General features: G+C 45.2%; 1 protein-coding gene across 4 annotated transcripts in view; it reads left to right on the forward strand.

Moving 5' to 3' along the window:
- The window catches only part of dglucy (D-glutamate cyclase), a 67,573-nt gene that overhangs the window by 30,813 nt on the left and 15,740 nt on the right, over nucleotides 1-21,020 (forward strand). For all 4 annotated transcript variants that reach the window (XM_072494113.1, XM_072494107.1, XM_072494114.1 and 1 more), the window contains exons 8-11: nucleotides 1,069-1,329; nucleotides 3,732-3,831; nucleotides 4,157-4,305; nucleotides 19,925-20,044. In XM_072494113.1, the coding sequence (XP_072350214.1) occupies nucleotides 1,069-1,329; nucleotides 3,732-3,831; nucleotides 4,157-4,305; nucleotides 19,925-20,044 (630 nt within the window). The remainder of the gene's footprint in view (nucleotides 1-1,068; nucleotides 1,330-3,731; nucleotides 3,832-4,156; nucleotides 4,306-19,924; nucleotides 20,045-21,020) is intronic.

Below are 21,020 nucleotides of genomic sequence, written 5' to 3' on the forward strand. Positions count from 1 at the left end.
AAGTGACCATCCAAATTTGAGTGGATGAAAAGTGTATTTTCCTGTCATGACTCTCTGAATAGATCCCTAATTGATGATTTAGTTTGTATAGGGGTAGCAGCCCTCCTGTATCTCATTCAGTGTCCATTTCTCATATGTGAGCTGAGGGATTCATCAACTAGCTCTTCATCCAGAAATTATGCTATAGACAAAGCCAACCTTGAGCTTGCCCAATATCTACTCATGGGCATTTCAGCGAGGGAGAGGAGCAGCAAAGCTGATAAGCTGCACAATTTCCAAAACCCTCTCCCCAACCCTAAACTTATTGAGAACATTTACACTTCACTGATGTCCTGGTTAAGATGGTCCAACTCAATACTCCACTACTCAGGCTCAAAACTACAAGATAACATATTTGGTATACCACCTTTAACATAGTCAGTCACCTTATTGAACATCATCAGATTAAATGTAATACTAAGCACACAAGGAGATAGCAGGGCAGGTGATCAAAGGCTTGGTTATGTTTTAATTAACAACTTCAAGGGGGAGAGAGTGTAGGATAGATTTACAGGATGAATTCCAGAGTTTAAGCCCCGGGCAACTGCCACTGGCGGCAGAGTGGTTAAAATTGAGGACATACAATTGGCCAGAATTGGGGGAGTCAAAATTGCCCACAGGATGTTGGGCTGGAGGAGATTGCAGAGATAGGGATAACAGAACAGACTGTAGCTTTATCTGCTGGGCAACTTGGTGGAGATTCTTTTAAAGGAAACCTATTGGCACATAAGTGCCTGTCAGAAAATTCTTGCCAGCAGCTGAGTTACTACAAATAAAACCATGATGGCTGCTTACCCAACTGTTAGTAACACTGATTGATTTGTGTGTAGTTTCCACTGGACCCACAACCTGGACCCAAGTAATCATTGCTGTGAAGAATCTGTCCGGTGCTCACCCGTTATCAACATGCAGTAACAATTGGACCTTGTTCCATTTATTCCGAACTAGTCAAATTGAACTATGCATCTTTGAATGTAAATGAACCAGTTGGAATAAAAATTTAATAATACATGTTTCTGTCCTCGTCAGGCAATCGAGGTATCAAGCATTTATTAATTGAAAACCAGCTGGTGAAAGCCTGTCTCTCACTATCACATGCAAAATCTGTGCTCATAACTACTGGATTTCCAACCCACTTCAATCACCAGCCTCCAGAGGAGACGGATGGCCCTCCAGGAGCTATTGCCATAGCAGCCATGTTGCAGGCCCAGAAGAAAAATATTGTCATAGTAACAGATCAAAGAGCCCTAGAGATGAACAGAAAGATTATTGAAGAAGCTGTTGAGCAAGGTAATAATTTTTTTCTCTTTGAATAAAGGCTGTTTGATCTGACAACAACTGAAGACTAAAGGTTTTTGGAGGTGACAAGGATTTTGTCCACCAGTTGGAGAGCCCTGCATCGTGTCTTTTAGGGAAGGCTTGCTGAATTCAGGCCTGGTCAGGATTACGTCCCGCCTCCTGAGAGCTGCTGTCCAATCAGAGGCCAGCAACTATGTTAAAGAGCAGCAGCATCGCGGAGGCGGTGGCTGCTGATGGTATTTTTTTTATAGAAAATATTTTTATTTGGTTTTTAGCATTTTATACATAAAACAAAACAATGCAAATCAATAAGAACAACAGAAACCCCCTCCCCCACTCGACCAATCAACACACCAATATTCAAAGAATATCTCACCCATCCTTACAGCTGACGGTAACCAACTCTTTAATGTGTAGAATAAACAGATTCCATCTCTTGAGGAACCTCTCAATCGCACCTCTCAATATCAACTGATCCTTCTCCAAATAAAGGAACTCCTTCAGGTCACCAAGCCATACTGAGGAACTGGATAGAGGCTAAAAGTCCCCTCCCCCCACACTCCCATCTGCAGTTCCGACAAGTCCAGTACCCCAATTATGGCCCCCAGGTGAGGGGCTCCAAACCCAAGTGCAAGATTGCCGACATGGTGCTGAAAAATGACCCCCAAAATTTCTCCTAATTCGGATAGGGCCAGAACATATGCACATGATTGGCCTGACCTCTCCCACTCCCTCCCACACCGCTCGCAAATGTCCTCCACCCCCTCAAACAATTGGCTCATCCTCGACCCCGTCAGTGCGCCCAGTACACCACCTTTAACTATATTAACCCCAGCTTCACACATGAGGTTGAGGCATTCACTGTCCGCAACACCTCAGATCACATCCCCTCCTCCACTACCAGCCCCATCTGCTCCTACTCCCACTTGGCCTTAACGTCCTCCAGCGACGCCATATCCTCCTCCAAAATCTTTCCATAAATCGCCGAGATGACCCCCTCCCATTTCAACTCCATCACTAACAACACCCCCTCCAACAACGAGGAGGGGAGGTGTCACCGGAAACATCGGGAAAACCTTCCTTGCAAAGTCCCGCACCTGCATATACCAAAAGACCCCCCCCCCCCCCCCCCCCCGGCCCCACGTGGAATCCCAAACTTCTCCGTCAACTCCTCCAGACTCGCAAACTGCCCTTCCAAAAAGAAGGCCTTCATTTCCTTCAACCCCCCACCCCATCCTGCGCTTTCCATCTCTAAAATCTAGCATCCAGTCTCGCTGGCTCAAACAAATGGCTGCTGCTGGCATGACATCAACCCAAGGCCTAAGATTGTTGCTGGATCGTGGAGTTGGAAATGTGATGAGATTTACCACTCCAGCCAGATTAAGTGTCACCATCACCAAACTTTCTGAAGAGAGGGTTTTAAATTCCACCTTTGCCGTGGATTTAACCACAGCATTTCCTTTTTGAATGATAGAGTTTTATTTTCTTTTTTAATCTCATTTGTCCCAGCATTCTTTTTTTAAACTGTAAAGAACAAAAAAAAGGCATTAAGGAATGGTCTTGGCCGTTTCCTCCTTCCTACTGCCTGTGTTCGTCATCTCCCATCTCCACACATCTCCCTACTTCCTGGCATCCCACATTCTATCCTAAAGGTAGTTACAGAAGAGACCAGCAGTACCTCCAGTACTTAACCAATTCTTCATGCACAAGCCTGGTCAGTCTGAGAGACTTTGCAGACTGTTTCCATCATGGGACATCCACACAAAGGTGGCTTGTAGGGGAAGTGACTAGACAGCTATCAGGTGTGGCTATGTGTACAGAGGCATCCTTAGCAAGCCTGATGGCTGCTAACCACCCAAAGTTACCTAATGGATGTGAGGTTTGTGTGGTCAGCAACATTGAGGTTTTAAAAATGACCTCCTTGGACTGTTTGATTCCCAGATTACTCTAATCTCCGCCTCCACTCATGAAAATTAGATTATTCTATTTGTGTTAACAGGGAGAGCTAATTGACAGATCACACTTAATGGCTTCACCTCAACCCTGGAAAATCTAGTAATTGTCTCCATCATTCAGAAGCCATTTAAAACCTTTATCATTGATGGTGCTGAATATTAAAAACATTCAAGATGACATTGGATCATAGAATCCCCTTTAATGTTCACCCATTCAACTGACCTGTCTGTGTTCCTAACTTTTCTGATCGTCTTCCTCCTATTCATGCTGGAAATCCACACAGGGTCATGCCAACATGTAGAAGAGAAAGACAGGTTAATATTTGGAATGGGTTTGTCCATCAGTTCTGACTAGTCTGTCCCTTACTCTTACAGATTCTGACATGCTACCTGTGAGTGTTCCAATATTCACCGTTTTGCCTTTCTTTTTGTCTTTAGGAGTTTTGAAAACTCCCATCCCTGTTGTTAGCTTCCAGGACAATGATGAAGATTCATCCGTAAAGTTCCTTTGCCGTGATGGAGATCTGCAGTTTCCAAGGTAAACCTTAACTGTAAAGCATGGATTGGGTCAAAATGAAACATTACCCACCAGTAAAGGTAGAAATCACTCTACATTTGGACAAGATCCATCATGAAAATGAGTGGTCAGTTCCTCAGTATTGGACTAAGATGTCAGCCTAGATTACACTGAACTCACTGGGCTTGAATTAGAGGAGAATAAGTTAAATAAATCATAACGGTAGTTCTGTGGAGAACACAGAGGTTGCGCTGGGGAAATTATGGACCATTGCTGCAATAAGTAATTTACATGTGGGTTCAGTCATTAACAAGTTGAGTAATTTTGCATGATTGTATATGGACAGGTTTGATCATCTCTTAGCAATAGAACGTGCTGGAATGGCTGCAGATGGCAATTACTACAATGCACGGAAAGTGAACATTAAGCATTTAGTGGATCCAATTGACAAATTGTTCCTCACAGCACAGAACATCCCTGGAATTTCCACAACAGGTAACTGCAAACTTGGGTCAGGTTGGAAATTTGTCCCTGTTTTGAAATGTTTTCTCTCACAGGATATGGGTGTCATTGGCAATGTCAACATTTGTAGTTGATCCCTAATTGCCCTTGAACTGAATGGCTTGCTAGGCCATTTCAGAGGACAGTTAAGAGTCAACCATATTACTATGGATCTGAAATTGCATGTAGGGCAATCCGAATAAGGACAGCAGATTTTATTCCTGAAAGAGCACTAGTGAGAACCAGATGGGTTTGTATAACAATTGATAGTTTGTTGGTCATCATTACTGCAGCTAGCCTCATGTTCCAGAATTGAATTTAAATTCCACCAGCTGCTGTGGTGAGATTCGAACACATATCCCCAGAGCATTAGCCCAGGCCTCTGGATTACTAGTTTAATTACATTACCATTACACTGCCATCTCCCTGACAATTGAGAAATTGGATTGTGCCAGTTACTTGGATGAATGAAACCAGAACTGCTTCAAAAAGCTCAACACTATCATAGGGAGAGCAGTTTGCTTGATTGGTATTCTTGCCTCTGGACTCATCAACCGTACCGCCTCCCATTAATACACTCTGTGTAGGTTTAGTAGGAGTGGTAGAATACATTGCACTAGCACCCTGAGGGTATTCCAACAGCACATCCCGCCCCTGAGACTCCCACCTGTCAGAAGGACAGAAATTGAAATGTGTTACGACCACAGCAGATGTTATTTATTGAGCAAGCCAAATCCCAGAGGGAAACATGTCTTACTGATCATAACCTTTTTGTTGTATTTTGAAACCTACTGATCCCAGAAACATAGAATTGCAGGAACACTTTTGCGATTTAAAAAAATTTAATATCAAAAGATTTATTAACAAGAAGATAAGAAAACTTAAGCACACAAAATTGAAGTTACATATTTAAAACAGTCTTATAAACTTCCCCCTCCCCGCCTGCCCCCAAAAGAATGGACTTTATCAGAACACACAAGTAAACACCTTCTTGGCAGACTTTTTTAAACAACAAAGATCCAGTAATATTGCCCAAGGAAAAACTGCTGTTGTCTTTGTAAATACCTGTTGACTTCTCAAACTCTTCCACTTTGTTGTGGAAATCCACGAAAATTCAGAAACTGGACTGATTTCTGAAACAAAGACTTTCTTGGATTCTGGATTGCTGCTTCAGATTTCCTACCTCCTTTCAGCATAAAGCTGGTCTCCGGACCTCTCTCCAACATAGCCTAGATCAATATTTTAATTTTAATTTTTTTCTTTTCAACTTTGATTCTCTTGTCCTCAGCACCTCTTTCAACTCAACCTTCTCCAAAATGTAAAAATCCTATTACCGTCCCTTTTGGGTCAAATGAAATTTCATAACCTCTACTTGTTTATTTATGAAACCTTTGTACGTTGTAAAAGTCCCTAACAGCTGAACAGCCACGTCCTGGACTATCTCTTAATGCAAATTTCTAAACCCAACCGACTTACTTATAATAATAATGATAATCGCGTATTGTCACAAGTAGGCTTCAATGAAGTTACTGTGAAAAGCTCCTAGTCGCCACATTCCAGCGCCTGTTTGGGGAGGCCGGTACGGGAATTGAACCTGCGCTGCTGGCCTTGTTCTGTATTACAAGCCGGCTGTTTAGCCCACTGTGCTAAACCAGCCCCAGGATGGCCTCTTATTACAAAAGCATGTATTTACTACCTTTACCCTTTTTGTTTTTCAATTTCCCAGACAAGTTATCACTTTACCCTTTCCTCAGCTTAATTATTTTTTTCTTACAAACAGACACACACATGCCACAGAAGTCTTTAGAGAATAACACAATATTCACCAACAATATTTTTTTTAAAATCCATCCTCACGAATGTCAAGGGAAACCCCATCACCTCCAGCAAATACATCTGCACTTGATGACCTGCATCCTAGAACACTCTAAAAGAGGTTTAGTAGATGACTGAAATGAAATGAAATGTAAATCGCTTATTGTCACAAGTAAGCTTCAATGAAGTTACTGTGAAAAGCTCCTAGTCGCCACATTCCGGCGCCTGTTCGGGGAGGCTGGTACTGGAATTGAACCATGCTGCTGGCCTGCCTTGGTCTGCTTTAAAAGCCAGCGATTTAGCCCAGTGTGCTAAACCAGCCCCAGACTGGTTGCGATCTTCAAAATTTCGTAACTTTAGAACTGTCCCAGTGGATTGCCAGATAGAGCGGGTGTAATACTGCAATTTTAGGAAATAGAAAGAGAGAAAACCGGGAACTACAAGTCAGTTAATTGATATCCATCAGAAGGAAAATGTTGAATCCATCATTAGAAAATCCGCGATTAGGAAATCATAATATGATTAGGCAGAGTCTGCAGAGTTTATGAAAGGGAAATCACGTTTTACAATTCCATTAGAGATTTTTAAATATGTAACTAACAGGGTAGATAAAGAGGAGCCAATGGATGTAGTCTATCTGGATTTCAAAAAGGCAGCCGATGGAGAACCACCTGAAAGTTCTTTAAGGCTTGTTGGGTTGAGATTAATGTATTGGCACGGATAGAGAATTGGTTCAAGGACAGAATATAGAGAGCAGGAATGAGCAGGTCTTCACAAGTAAGGAAAGACATTCCTGCCTAAATTTACCTGATTCCTTTCTGAGTTGAGAGAGAGTTGTTATAAGGAGAGATTGAGCAGAATGGGTCGCTATTCTTTGGAGTTTAGAAGAATGAGATGTCATTGAAAGATTCTGACATGGTTTGACAGGGAAGATGCTGTAATGTTGATTCTTGTGACTGGAGAATCTAGGGTGCATAGCCTCAAGATAAGATATCAGCCATCCAATACTGAGATAAATAAACACTTCTTCCTTCAGCAGCTCACAAGCCTTTCAAATTATCAATCACAGGGCTGTGGATACTTAGGTGTTGAATGTATTCAAGGCTGAGATTAGGAGATCTTTAGACAAAGAAGAGTCATGGGAACAGGGCAGCAGTGGAATTGAGATTGAAGGTCAGCCATTATCTTATTATATGATGGAACAGTTTCATGTAACCATAGGAGCTACTTCTGAACCAATTTCTTATCTTCTTGTGCACCTCCAAGTTATTCTGACTTGGATATTTAGCACTGTTATTACGATCCCAGACCAGTGCCTGGGATACTGGATAGAAACCCAAATATTTTATTTTAATTTTGTAAAATTGTGAGGAAAGGATGCTTTGCTCCAGAAGTGATTGCACAAAGAAATAGGGACATGATATATTAAAATAAACTTTATTATGAACATAGCATTCAAATCTTTAAAATCACACCAGAAAATAGTTTTCAAATACCCCTTAAACAATGCTACTCAATATAGTGAATACAATACACTTAATTGCTAATCTTTGTTTCCACGAAAACAACAAGAAAATAAACCATCTCAGCTCTCAATCCATCTTAAATACAAACGGGACAAAGGAATACTTGCTTTACAGAGATATTCTTTGAGAAAGAGATATTTTGACACTGCTTTATAGAAATGATCTGACTCCTGTCAGAAACTCTGGCTGTTTGTCTTCAAAAGTTGCTTTAATTGGCTTGTTTCAGCTCCCCCTTGTCCTCTGACAAGTCTGCACTGCTTTAAATTTATTATTATTATTAATAAATACTGTTAATCTATTTTAACTAACTTACAGTGAGAACAGACTGTCTTATTTGAAGTCTCAGCATCAGCCAGATCAGAAGTGAACTGAAAATGCTTTCTCAAGCCTTAGCTCTTTAGCTCCACCCAGCAATGGCATCATCTCATCAAGCTGAAAACTAATTAACCTTCCAGGGAATTATCTTAATCAAAACAAAACAGCACTAGCCCAAGCTTTTTGTAATGGTTAATTGTACCTCTGTCTCCTAAAAGCTTTGTTGTCTTTGGAGTTTAGAAGAATGAGAGGATGTCATTCGAAGATTCTGACATGGCTTGACAGGGAAGATGCTATAATATTGATTCCTGTGACCGGAGAATCTTTTAAAACATGACATCAGCCGTCAAACACACTCTTAACCCAGGCTTTTAATCCTTACTTCACTAAAAACTTATAATACAATACATCCAAAATTCCTACATTCATCACGCTATTCCTTCATCATTTCTAAATGCTGGTATATGGCTGATGTTCTGTTAACAGCCTTAGACCTTAGTTAAGGAGGGAGAAGATACCAGTGGGCTGTCACTCCAAATTGCTATGCAGGAATCTGTGCAGTGTGTTACATGTCTATCATTCTTATCCTAATTTGCATCAAGTTCCATCTATGGTCACAAACGTACACTGGCTGCCAGCCTAGTGGTACTTCAATTTTAAAATTCTAATTTTTGTACTCATAGAATCATAGAAAATAGGACCAGGAGGAGGCCATTTGGCCCTTCGAGCCTGTTCTGCCATTCATTATGATCATAGCTGATCATCCAACTTAGTAACCTGTTCCTGCTTTCCCCCCATATCCTTTGACCCCTTTCGCCCCAGGAGATATATGTAACAATGTTTTGTCCTCAACTGCTTTCTCTGGTAGTGAATTCTAGAGGCTCGCCACCCTTGGTGAAGAGATTTCTCTATCATGTTGTGTTACGTAATTTGGAATAACACAAGCTGCCACTTGATGCAGTTTTGAGTAAAAGATGCTCCAGACTTTGAAGTGAGTTCAATGTGTTTTATTGAACTATTAGCACAGTTCTCAATGAGTTCGACTCTCTGCTAATCTAAATGTAGTAACTCAGTCTAACTGAACCAACCTTGCTCTAAGCCACGTGCTGGGGTGAAATGCTGAGGATACCCCCTGTCTCACTCTGTAGATATTGGTCTGTGGAAAGAGGCGGGGTGAGAGTGCCTCATCCCTTTTATAGTGAGACACCACCGCTGAGTGTCCTGACTGCTCATTGGTCATGTCCTATTCTGTGTGTTCATTAGCTGCATGTTTGCATATCATGACACTCACAATCACATATATCCTACCCTGATCCCTCACCTCCTTCGCACTCACAAATCCCATTTTTTTGCTCATTAAAATCGCCACTCCCCTCAATTTCAAATCGACCCCGGATGAAAAACCTGCCTGACCCACCCCTTCCTTAACCTAACCTGGTCCTTCACACGGAGGTGAGTCTCCTGCAGAAAGACCACCCCCGCTTTAAAGCTCTTGAAGTGCGCGAGCACCTGTGATCTTTTAACCGACCCATTCATTCCACAGACGTTCCACGTTACCATCCTTATCGGAGGCTTACACCTCCTATCCCCTCTACCGTCCGTCATCTTCCCTACTTAATTCCACCCTATACCTAGCCCATCCCAGGTGGCCCCTTCGTCCGCTTCTGACCATGTCATCTCTCAGCCCCTGCCACGTCGCAACAACCTACCCGCACTCGCCCTTCCCCCTCTCACCTCTCTCCGCCTTCTCCCCCACCATCTCACTTCGGTTCACCAATACCACCTGCTAGCGTGGCCGTCCCTGCCCAACGGCACCTCCTAATGACCTCCCCACCCCAGCCCCCCACTCCCCAGCTCAAGGAGGAAGGCTCCCTGCTGACCTTACCCTCCCCGTCCCAAACAAAGACTTCCCCTGAACTCCAGGCAGCCTTCTCCAAAAGCAAACAAACAGTCCCATAAAACAGGAGGGGGGGATGGGAACATCCATCCCCACAAAACTCTTCACTTCTACAACCTTACAATCGCAACATTAAACAGCAAACCCCCCACCCTCCCCCCAAAGATGAAAATCCCCCAATCCCTACCCCCACCTCAAACACGCTCCCAACCATGAAAAAGTACCAGCATCTCAGTTCCCAAGCATTGTCTGCTCAGTTCTCCCCCAGTTTATACTCCTCAATGAAGTCTTCGGCCGCTTCTTGGGTCTCAAAATAATACTCCCGGCCTCCGAACGTCACCCATAATTCCATCAGGTAGAGCACCCCAAACCTGATCTGCTGCCAGTACAGCACCGCCTTGGCCTTGTTGAAGCCTTTTTCAACTCTGCTCCAATGTCCTGATGAATTCGGACGCTATTCCCCTCCCAGTTGCAGATACGCTTCTCCCTGGCCCATCGCAGAATTTTCTCTATCTCCATAAATTTGTGGAGTCTCATGATCACTGCCCGAGGCAGCTCCCCCGCTCTATGGCTTCTGCCTCAGGGACCTATGCGCTCGGTCCACTTCAGGCACCTTATCTAGCACCCCTTCTGCCACCAGCCCCACCAGCATCTTCGAGATGTACCTCGTGGTACTCACACCTTCCACTCCTTCAGGCAGGCCCACTATTCGCAGGTTCTGCATTTTCGAGGTATTCTTCTGTTCCTGCACCTTTGCCCTCAACATTTTACACAGATCCCTAGGAGCCCCACCTCCGCCTCCAGAGCCACTGCACGGTCTCTGTGGTCTGAGATAGAACATAGAACATAGAACGATACAGCGCAGTACAGGCCCTTCGGCCCACGATGTTGCACCGAAACAAAAGCCATCTAACCTACACTATGCCATTATCATCCATATGTTTATCCAATAAACTTTTAAATGCCCTCAATGTTGGCGAGTTCACTACTGTAGCCGGTAGGACATTCCACGGCCTCACTACTCTTTGCGTAAAGAACCTACCTCTGACCTCTGACCTATATCTATTACCCCTCAGTTTAAAGCTATGTCCCCTCGTGCCAGCCATTTCCATCCGCGGGAGAAGGCTCTCACCGCCCATCCTATCTAACCCCCTGATCATTTTGTATGCCTCTATTAAGTCTCCTCTTAACCTTCTCTCCAACGAAAACAACCTCAAGTCCATCAGCCTTTCCTCATAAGATTTTCCCTCCATACCAGGCAACATCCTGGTAAATCTCCTCTGCACCCGCTCCAAAGCCTCCACGTCCTTCCTATAATGCGGTGACCAGAACTGTACGCAATACTCCAAATGCGGCCGTACCAGAGTTCTGTACAGCTGCAACATGACCTCCTGACTCCGGAACTCATTCCCTCTACCAATAAAGGCCAACACTCCATAGGCCTTCTTCACAACCTGGGTGGCAACTTTCAGGGATCTATGTACATGGACACCTAGATCCCTCTGCTCATCCACGCTTCCAAGAACTTTACCATTCGCCAAATATTCCGCATTCCTGTTATTCCTTCCAAAGTGAATCACCTCACACTTCTCTACATTAAACTCCATTTGCCACCTCTCAGCCCAGCTCTGCAGCTTATCTATATCCCTCTGTAACCTGCTACATCCTTCCACACTATCGACAACACCACCGACTTTAGTATCGTCTGCAAATTTACTCACCCACCCTTCTGCGCCTTCCTCTAGGTCATTGATAAAAATGACAAACAGCAACGGCCCCAGAACAGATCCTTGTGGTACTCCACTTGTAACTGAACTCCATTCTGAACATTTCCCATCAACCACCACCCTCTGTCTTTCAGCTAGCCAATTTCTGATCCACATCTCTAAATCACCCTCAATCCCCAGCCTCCGTATTTTCTGCAATAGCCTACCGTGGGGAACCTTATCAAACGCTTTGCTGAAATCCATGTACACCACATCAACTGCTCTACCCTCGTCTACCTGTTCAGTCACCTTCTCAAAGAACTCGATAAGGTTTGTGAGGCATGACCTACCCTTCACAAAGCCATGCTGACTATCCCTGATCATATTATTCCTATCTTGGTGATTATAAATCTTGTCTCTTATAATCCCCTCCAAGACTTTACCCACTACAGACGTGAGGCTCACCGGTCTATAGTTGCCGGGGTTGTCTCTGCTCCCCTTTTTGAACAAAGGGACCACATTTGCTATCCTCCAGTCCTCTGGCACTATTCCTGTAGCCAATTATGACATAAAAATCAAAGCCAAAGGTCCAGCAATCTCTTCCCTGGCCTCCCAGAGAATCCTAGGATAAATCCCATCAGGACCCGGGGACTTATCTATTTTCAGCCTGTCCAGAATTGCCAACACCTCTTCCCTACGTACCTCAATGCCATCTATTCTATTAGCCTGGGTCTCAGCATTCTCCTCCACAACATTATCTTTTTCCTGAGTGAATACTGACGAAAAATATTCATTTAGTATCTCTCCTATCTCTTCAGACTCCACACACAACTTCCCATCCCTGTCCTTGACTGGTCCTACTCTTTCCCTAGTCATTCGCTTATTCCTGACATACCTATAGAAAACTTTTGGGTTTTCCTTGATCCTACCTGCCAAATACTTCTCATGTCCCCTCCTTGCTCGTCTTAGCTCTCTCTTTAGATCCTTCCTCGCTACCTTGTAACTATCCATCGCCCCAACTGAAACTTCACACCTCATCTTCACATAGGCCTCCTTCTTCCTCTTAACAAGAGATTCCACTTCTTTGGTAAACTACGGTTCCCTCGCTCGACGCCTTCCTCCCTGCCTGACCGGTACATACTTATCAAGAACACGCAGTAGCTGATCCTTGAACAAGCTCCACTTATCCAGTGTGCCCAACACTTGCAGCCTACTTCTCCACCTTATCCCCCCCAAGTCACGTCTAATGGCATCATAATTGCCCTTCCCCAGCTATAACTTTTGCCCTGCGGTGTATACTTATCCCTTTCCATCATTAACGTAAACGTCACCAAATTGTGGTCACTGTCCCCAAAGTGCTCTCCTACCTCCAAATCCAACACCTGGCCTGGTTCATTACCCAAAACCAAATCCAACGTGGCCTCGCCTCTTGTTGGCCTGTCAACATATTGTGTCAGGAAACCCTCCTGCACACACTGTACAAAAAAACGACCCATCTAATGTACTCGAACTATATCTTTTCCAGTCAATATTTGCAAAGTTAAAGTCTCCCATAATAACTACCCTGTTACTTTCGCTCTTTTCCAGGATCATCCTCGCCACCCTTTCCTCCCTAGAACTATTTGGAGGCCTATAGAAGACTCCCAACAGGGTGACCTCTCCTTTCATGTTTCTAACCTCAGCCCATACTACCTCGGAAGAAGAGTCCCCATCTAGCATCCTCTCCGCCACCGTAATACTGCTCTTGACTAGCAGCGCCACACCTCCCCCTCTTTTGCCTCCTTCTCTGAGCTTACTAAAACACCTAAACCCCGGAACCTGCAACATCCATTCCTGTCCCTGCTCTATCCATGTCTCCGAAATGGCCACAACATTGAAGTCCCAGGTACCAACCCATGCTGCCAGTTCCCCTACCTTATTTCGTATACTCCTGGCATTGAAGTAGACACACCTCAAACCACCTACCTGAACACTGGCCCCCTCCTGCGACGTCAAATCTGTGCTCCTGACCTCTATACTCTCATTCTCCCTTACCCTAAAACTACAATCCATGTTCCCATGCCCCTGCTGCATTAGTTTAAACCCCCCCAAAGAGCACTAACAAATCTCCCCCCCAGGATATTTGTGCCCCTCAGGTTCAGATGTAGACCATCCTGTCTGTAGAGGTCCCACCTTCCCCAGAAAGAGCCCCAGTTATCCAGAAACCTGAATCCCTCCCGCCTGCACCATCCCTGTAGCCACGTGTTTAATTGCTCTCTCTCCCTATTCCTCATCTCACTATCACGTGGCACGGGCAACAACCCAGAGATAACAACTCTGTTTGTTCTAGTTCTGAGCTTCCATCCTAGCTCCCTGAAAGCCTGCCTGACATCCTTGCTCCCTTTCCTACCTATGTCGTTAGTGCCAATGTGGACCACGACTTGGGGTTGCTCCCCCTCCCCCCTAAGGACCTGGAAAACACGATCCGAGACATCATGTACCCTTGCACCTGGGAGGCAACATACCAAACGTGAGTCTCTCACGCTCCCACAAAATCTCCTATCTGTGCCCCTGACTATCGATCCCCAATTACTAATGCTCTGCTCCTCTTCCCCCCTTCCCTCCTGAGCAACAGGGACAGACTCCGTGCCAGAGGCCCGTACCCCATGGCTTACCCCTGGTAAGTCCCCCCCCCCACAAGTATCCAAAGCGGTATACTTGTTTCTCAGGGGAACGACCGCAGGGGATCCCTGCACTGACTGCTTCTCCCCAGTCCCTCTTACAGTTACCCATCTATCTTCAATCTTTGGTGTAACTAATTCCCTGAAGCTGCTATCTATGACCCCCTCTGCCTCCCGAATGATCCGAAGTTCTTCCAACTCCAGCTCCAGTTCCCTAACTCGGTCTTGGAGGAGCTGGAGATGGCAGCACTTCCTGCAGGTAAAATCAGCAGGGACACTAACGGCATCCTCAAACATCCTGCAGGAGGAACATTGCACTCCCTTCCCTGCCATCCCTCTAACTTTCTACCAAGATCTGGCTAACAACTAAATTAAAATTAAAAAAAAAAAATAATAATAATAAAATATGGTACTTACCTCACACCAATGGGTTTTATTATTAGGTTAGAGGAGGAGGGCGGGTGGGAGACACTACACGTGTAGTGTCTCGGGTTTCCTCTCCACCAGAATTTATTGGTGAGGGTTTTCCCAGAAGTCCGTGGGTCGAACCTCCTGTTCCCGCCTTAAACACTAATTTTTTTTTAAAAACAGCAAAGAGGGACCGAAAACGGGACCAGGTAAGTGTTTACCGCTGAAATTGACTAGCCTGCCCCTATGAAGGTCTCCCATAAATCACTAATGCTCCGCTCCCGCTGAAATCGACTGGCCTGCTCCTGCAAAGACAAGTGTTTTTAAAGGAGAAACTTACCTCCCAGAAATCACTTGCGCACTGCTCCCGCTGAAATTGACTAACCTGCTCCGCTCCCGCTGAAATCGAGTGGCCTGCTCCTGCAAAGACAAGTGTTTTTAAAGGAGAGACTTACCTCCGAGAAATCACTTGCGCACTGCTCCCGCTGAAATTGACTAGCCTGCTCCGCTCCCGCTGAAATCGACTGGCCTGCCCCTGCAAAGACAAGTGTTTTTAAAGGAGAAACTTACCTCCCAGAAATCACTTGCGCACTGCTCCCGCTGAAATTGATTAACCTGCTCCGCTCCCGCTGAAATCGACTGGCCTGCTCCTGCAAAGACGAGTGTTTTTAAAGGAGAGACTTACCTCCCAGGAATTACTTGCGCACTGCTCCCGCTGAAATTGACTAGCCTGCTCCGCTCCCGCTGAAATCAACTGGCCTGCTCCTGCAAAGACAAGTGTTTTTAAAGGAGAAACTTACCTCCCAGAAATCACTTGCGCACTGCTCCCGCTGAAATTGACTAACCTGCTCCGCTCCCGCTGAAATCGACTGGCCTGCTCCTGCAAAGACAAGTGTTTTTAAAGGAGAGACTTACCTCCCAGAAATCACTTGCGCACTGCTCCCGCTGAAATTGACTAGCCTGCTCCGCTCCCGCTGAAATCGACTGGCCTGCCCCTGCAAAGACAAGTGTTTTTAAAGGAGAAACTTACCTCCCAGAAATCACTTGCGCACTGCTCCCGCTGAAATTGACTAACCTGCTCCGCTCCCGCTGAAATCGACTCTGAGATCACTCCTCCAATCCCCCGAATCTGCGACCCCTGCACCTCCAAACACCTCTCCACCCATTCCAGAGAACACATCAGGGGTGCCACAGCCCCTTCGATGGCCTTTGAGCGATCCTCATGCATTTCCTTTTTCTGCCGGCAGAATTCGTCTTCAATAAACGCCATCAGCTTGTCCAACTTGGCCTTCTCCCACCTGCATTCTTACAGTGGTTGCTGCAGCAAAGTGCCAGCATCTCAGTTCCCAAGCAAGTTTCCCTCCAACGTTTCAGCCAACTCTTCTGCCGGGCCTGATAGCCAGCAAACATACCAGTCCTGGGGGAAACTGCTCATCCAACATTCACCATCGCCTTTTCATCAAAATTTCACCCAGTATCGGGTGAAAAGAGCTCTTTTCTGTGCCTTTAAGCAGGAGCTGCCCTGTGTGTGACCACTCACTCCATGGTCACAACTGGAAGTCAACATTTTGTGTTCTGGTTATGCTCCTGTAAAGTGCCAGTGGATGTGTTACTAGATTGAAAACATGATATAAATGCAAGTATTGGTGAGAATTTGGCAGAGATTCCACTCCTGAGATGGTGCTGCCTGTCCACACTCACCCTTCACAAATGGACTCTTTAGAACATAGAACATACAGTGCAGAAGGTGGCCATTCGGCCCATCGAGTCTACACCGACCCACTTAAACCCTCACTTCCACCCCATCCCAATAACTCCTCCTAACCTTTTTGGACACTGAGGGCAAGTTAGCATGGCCAATCCACCTAACCTGCACGTCTTTGGACCGTGGGAGGAAACCGGAGCACCCAGAGGAAACCCACGCAGACACAGGGCGAACGTGCAGACTCTGCACAGACAGTGACCCAGCGGGGAATCAAACCTGGGACCCTGGAACTGTGAAGCCACAGTGGTAGCCACTTGTGCTACCGTGCTGCCCTAATAGAAACAGTTCCCGATTTCCGCTTGCTTGTTTCTACACCCCCTTAAACATTTCTGGGTCAGTCCCATAGAAGAGTCTGTGTCAATTCTGAGGAAATTATCGACCCATAGAATTCACTAGCTTTCCCTTGAGATGCTAATCATTTCATGTCATTGTTTCAAATTATTATTTCAGTTATTTATTATTTATCCCCAATTTTCTAATACTAAGTCTCCTTGGTGATGATAATTAAAATTTTAGCAAATGTTGGGAAGTATTTGCAATACAAAATAACTCCCCAAACCTTCTTAAGAATACATTTTTTCTGTAATATTGTGGGAGAGCAAATGTACAAAATTAGGAGCAGAGGTGTATACAGGATTGGAAGAGATCATGGATAGAGCAGGGACAGGAATGGTTGTTGCAGGGCCGGGGTTTAGATATTTCAGTAAGCTCAGGGAAGGTGGTAAAAGAGGGGGAGGGGTGGCATTGTTAGTCAAGGACAGTATTACGGTGGGAGAAAGAACGTTTGATGAGGACTCGTCTACAGAGGTAGTGTGTGCTGAGGTTAGAAACAGGAAAGGAGGGTTTTCTATAGGCCTCCGGAAAGTTCCAGTGATGTAGAGAAAAGGATTGCAAAGATGATTCTGGATAGGAGCGAAAGAAACAGGGTAGTTGTTATGGGGGACTTAACTTTCCAAATATTGACTGGAAATGCTCTAGTTCGAGTACTTTAGATGGGTCCGTTTTTGTCCAATGTGTGCAGGAGGGTTTGCTGACACAGTATGTAGATAAGCCAACAAGAGGTGAGGCCATATTGGATTTGGTACTGGGTAATGAACCAGGACAGGTGTTAGATTTGGAGGTAGGTGAGCACTTTGGTGAAAGTGACCACAATTCGATTACGTTTACTTTAGTGATGGAAAGGGATAGGTATATACCGCAGGGCAAGAGTTATATCTGGGGGAAAGGCAATTATGATGCAATGAGGCAAAACTTAGGATGCATCGGATGGAGAGGAAAACTGCAGGGGATGGCCACAATGGAAATGTGGAGCTTGTTCAAGGAACAGCTACTGCGGGTCCTTGATAAGTATGTCCCTGTCAGGCAGGGAGGAAGTGGTCGAGCGAGGGAACCGTGGTTTACTAAAGCAGTCGAAACGCTTGTCAAGAGGAATAAGGTGGCTTATGTAAAGATGAGACATGAAGGTTCAGTTAGGGCGCTCGAGAGTTACAAGTTAGCTGGGAAGGACCTAAAGAGAGAGCTAAGAAGAGCCAGGCGGGGACATGAGAAGTCTTTGGCATGTAGAATCAAGAATAACCCTAAAGCTTTCTATAGATATGTCAGGAATAAAAGAATGACTAGGGTAAGAGTAGGGCCCGTCAAGGACAGTAGTGGGAAGTTGTGAGTGGAGTCCGAGGAGATAGGAGAGGTGCTAAATGAATATTTTTCGTCAGTATTCACACAGGAAAAAGACAATGTTGTCGAGGAGAATACTGAGATTCAGGCTACTAGACTAGAAGGGCTTGAGGTTCATAAGGAGGTGTTAGCAATTCTGGAAAGTGTGAAAATAGATAAGTCCCCTGGGCCGGATGGGATTTATCCTAGGATTCTCTGGGAAGCTAGGGAGGAGATTGCTGAGCCTTTGGCTTTGATCTTTAAGTCATCTTTGTCTACAGGAATAGTGTCAGAAGACTGGAGGATAGCAAATGTTGTCCCCTTGTTCAAGAAGGGGAATAGACACAACCCTGGTAACGATAGACCAGTGAGCCTTACTTCTGTTGTGGGCAAAGTCTTGGAAAGGTTTATAAGAGATAGGATGTATAATCATCTGGAAAGGAATAATTTGATTAGAGATAGTCAACACGGTTTTGTGAAGGGTAGGTCGTGCCTCACAAACCTTATTGAGTTCTTTGAGAAGGTGACCAAACAGGTGGATGGGGGTAAAGCAGTTGATGTGGTGTATATGGATTTCAGTAAGGCATTTGATAAGGTTCCCCACGGTAGGCTACTGCAGAAAATACGGAGGCATGGGATTCAGGGTGATTTACCAGTTTGGATCAGAAATTGGCTAGCTAGAAGAAGACAAAGAAAGGGTGGTGGTTGATGGGAAATGTTCAGACTGGAGCCCAGTTACTAGTGGTGTACCACAAGGATCTGTTTTGGGGCCACTGCTGTTTGTCAATTTTATAAATGACCTGGAGGAGGGCGTAGAAGGATGGGTGAGTAAATTTGCAGATGACACTAAAGTCGGTGGAGTTGTGGATAGTGCCGAAGGATGTTACAAGTTACAGTGGGACATAGATAAGCTGCAGCACTGGGTTGAGAGGTGGCAAATGGAGTTTAATGCAGAAAAGTGTGAGGTGATTCATTTTGGAACGAATAACAGGAAGACAGAGTACTGGGCTAATGGTAAGATTCTTGGTAGTGTGGATGAGCAGAGAGATCTCGGTGTCCATGTACATAGATCCTGAAAGTTGCCACCCAGGGTGAGAGGGTTGTTAAGAAGGTGTACGGTGTGTTAGCTTTTATTGGTAGAGGGATTGAGTTTCGGAGCCATGAGGTCATGTTGCAGCTCTACAAAACTCTGGTGCGGCCACATTTGGAGTATTGCGTGCAATTCTGGTCGCCGCATTATAGGAAGGATGTGGAAACTTTGGAAAGGGTGCAGAGGAGATTCACCAGAATGTTGCCTGGTATGGAGGGAAGATCTTATGAGGGAAGGCTGAGGGACTTGAGGCTGTTTTCGTTAGAGAGAAGAAGGTTAAGAGGTTACTTCATTGAGGCATACAAGATGATCAGAGGATTAGATAGGGTGGACAGTGAGAGCCTTTTTCCTCGGATGGTGATGTCCAGCATGAGGGGACATAGCTTTAAGTCGAGGGGAGATAGATATAGGACAGATGTCAGAGGTAGGCTCTTTACTCATAGAGTAGTAAGGGTATGGAATGCCCTGCCTGCAACAGTAGTGGACTCGCCAACACTAAGGGCATTCAAATGGTCATTGGATAGACATATGGACGATAAGGGAATAGTGTAGATGGGCTTTAGAGTGGTTTCACAGGTCGGTGCAACATCGAGGGCCGAAGGGCCTGTACTGTGCTGTAATGTTCTATCATTTGGCCTGCCATATAGCAGTTCCATGTCTCTTACCCCTCAGTCCCTTCCTCTGCAATTATCTTGAATTGGTCTATGAATATATGCCTCCCAATAAACACCCATGGGTCTGTTTGCCAGAGGGTTCATTTTGTCTCTTTGTTCTCTAGGTATTGGCGATGGAGGGAATGAACTTGGAATGGGAAAGGTGAAGGAGACCGTCAGAAAATACATTCACAATGGGGACCTGATAGCTTGTGACGTTGAAGCAGATTTTACAGTCATTGCAGGTGGGTTTATTGGGATTTGCAACAATAAGCTTGAGATGCGAAGGTTGGTTTTAAAAATGCAATTTTCAGCTTTTTAAATTCGATGATTTCAAAGTCATCTTTAGTCAGTTATTGAACCAGTAACCTGGAAACAGTGACGGCACTAATCTTGACACTGTTCTCAAGTTTGTGGGAGAGGAAGGATGCACGTTACAATTCCCATGCTGCTGGTTTTACTACTCTGAGCTATGATGTGGAGATGCGGGCGTTGGACTGGGGTGAGCACAGTAAGAAGTCTTATAACACCAGGTTAAAATCCAACAGGTTTGTTTCGAATCACTAGCTTTCGGAGCACTGTTCCTTCCTCAGGTGAATGAAGAGGTGGGTTCCAGAAACACATATATATAGTCAAAGTCAAAGATGCAAGACGATACTTTGAATGTGAGTCTTTGCAGGTAATTAAGTCTTTACAGGTCCAGACGGAGCAACTGGAGAGAGGGATAATCACAGGTTAAAGAGGTGTGACTTGTCTCAAGCCAGGACAGTTGGTAGGATTTTGCATGCCCAGACCAGATGGTGGGGGTTGAATGTAATGCGACATGAATCCAAGGTCCCGATTGAGGCTGTACTCATGTGTGTGCATCTTGGTTATAAGATTCTGCTCGGCGATTCTGCGTTGTCGTGCATCCTGAAGGCTGCCTTGGATAACGCTTACCCGAAGATCAGAGGCTGAATGCACTTGACTGCTGAAGTGTTCCCCGCTGGGAAGGGAACATTCCTGCCTGGCGACTCTCGCCTGATGTCCGTTCATCCGTTGTCGCAGCACCTGCATGGTCTCGTCAATGTACCACGCTTCGGGACATCCTTTCCTGCAACGTATGAGTTAGACAACGTTGGCTGAGTCGCACAAGTATGGACCACGTACCTGGTGGGGGGTGGTCTCACGTGTAATGGTGGTACCCATGTCGATGATTTGGCATGTCTTGCAGAGATTGCC

Source organism: Scyliorhinus torazame, chromosome 2 (genome assembly GCF_047496885.1).
Source record: "Scyliorhinus torazame isolate Kashiwa2021f chromosome 2, sScyTor2.1, whole genome shotgun sequence".
Taxonomy (NCBI): Eukaryota; Metazoa; Chordata; class Chondrichthyes; order Carcharhiniformes; family Scyliorhinidae; genus Scyliorhinus; species Scyliorhinus torazame.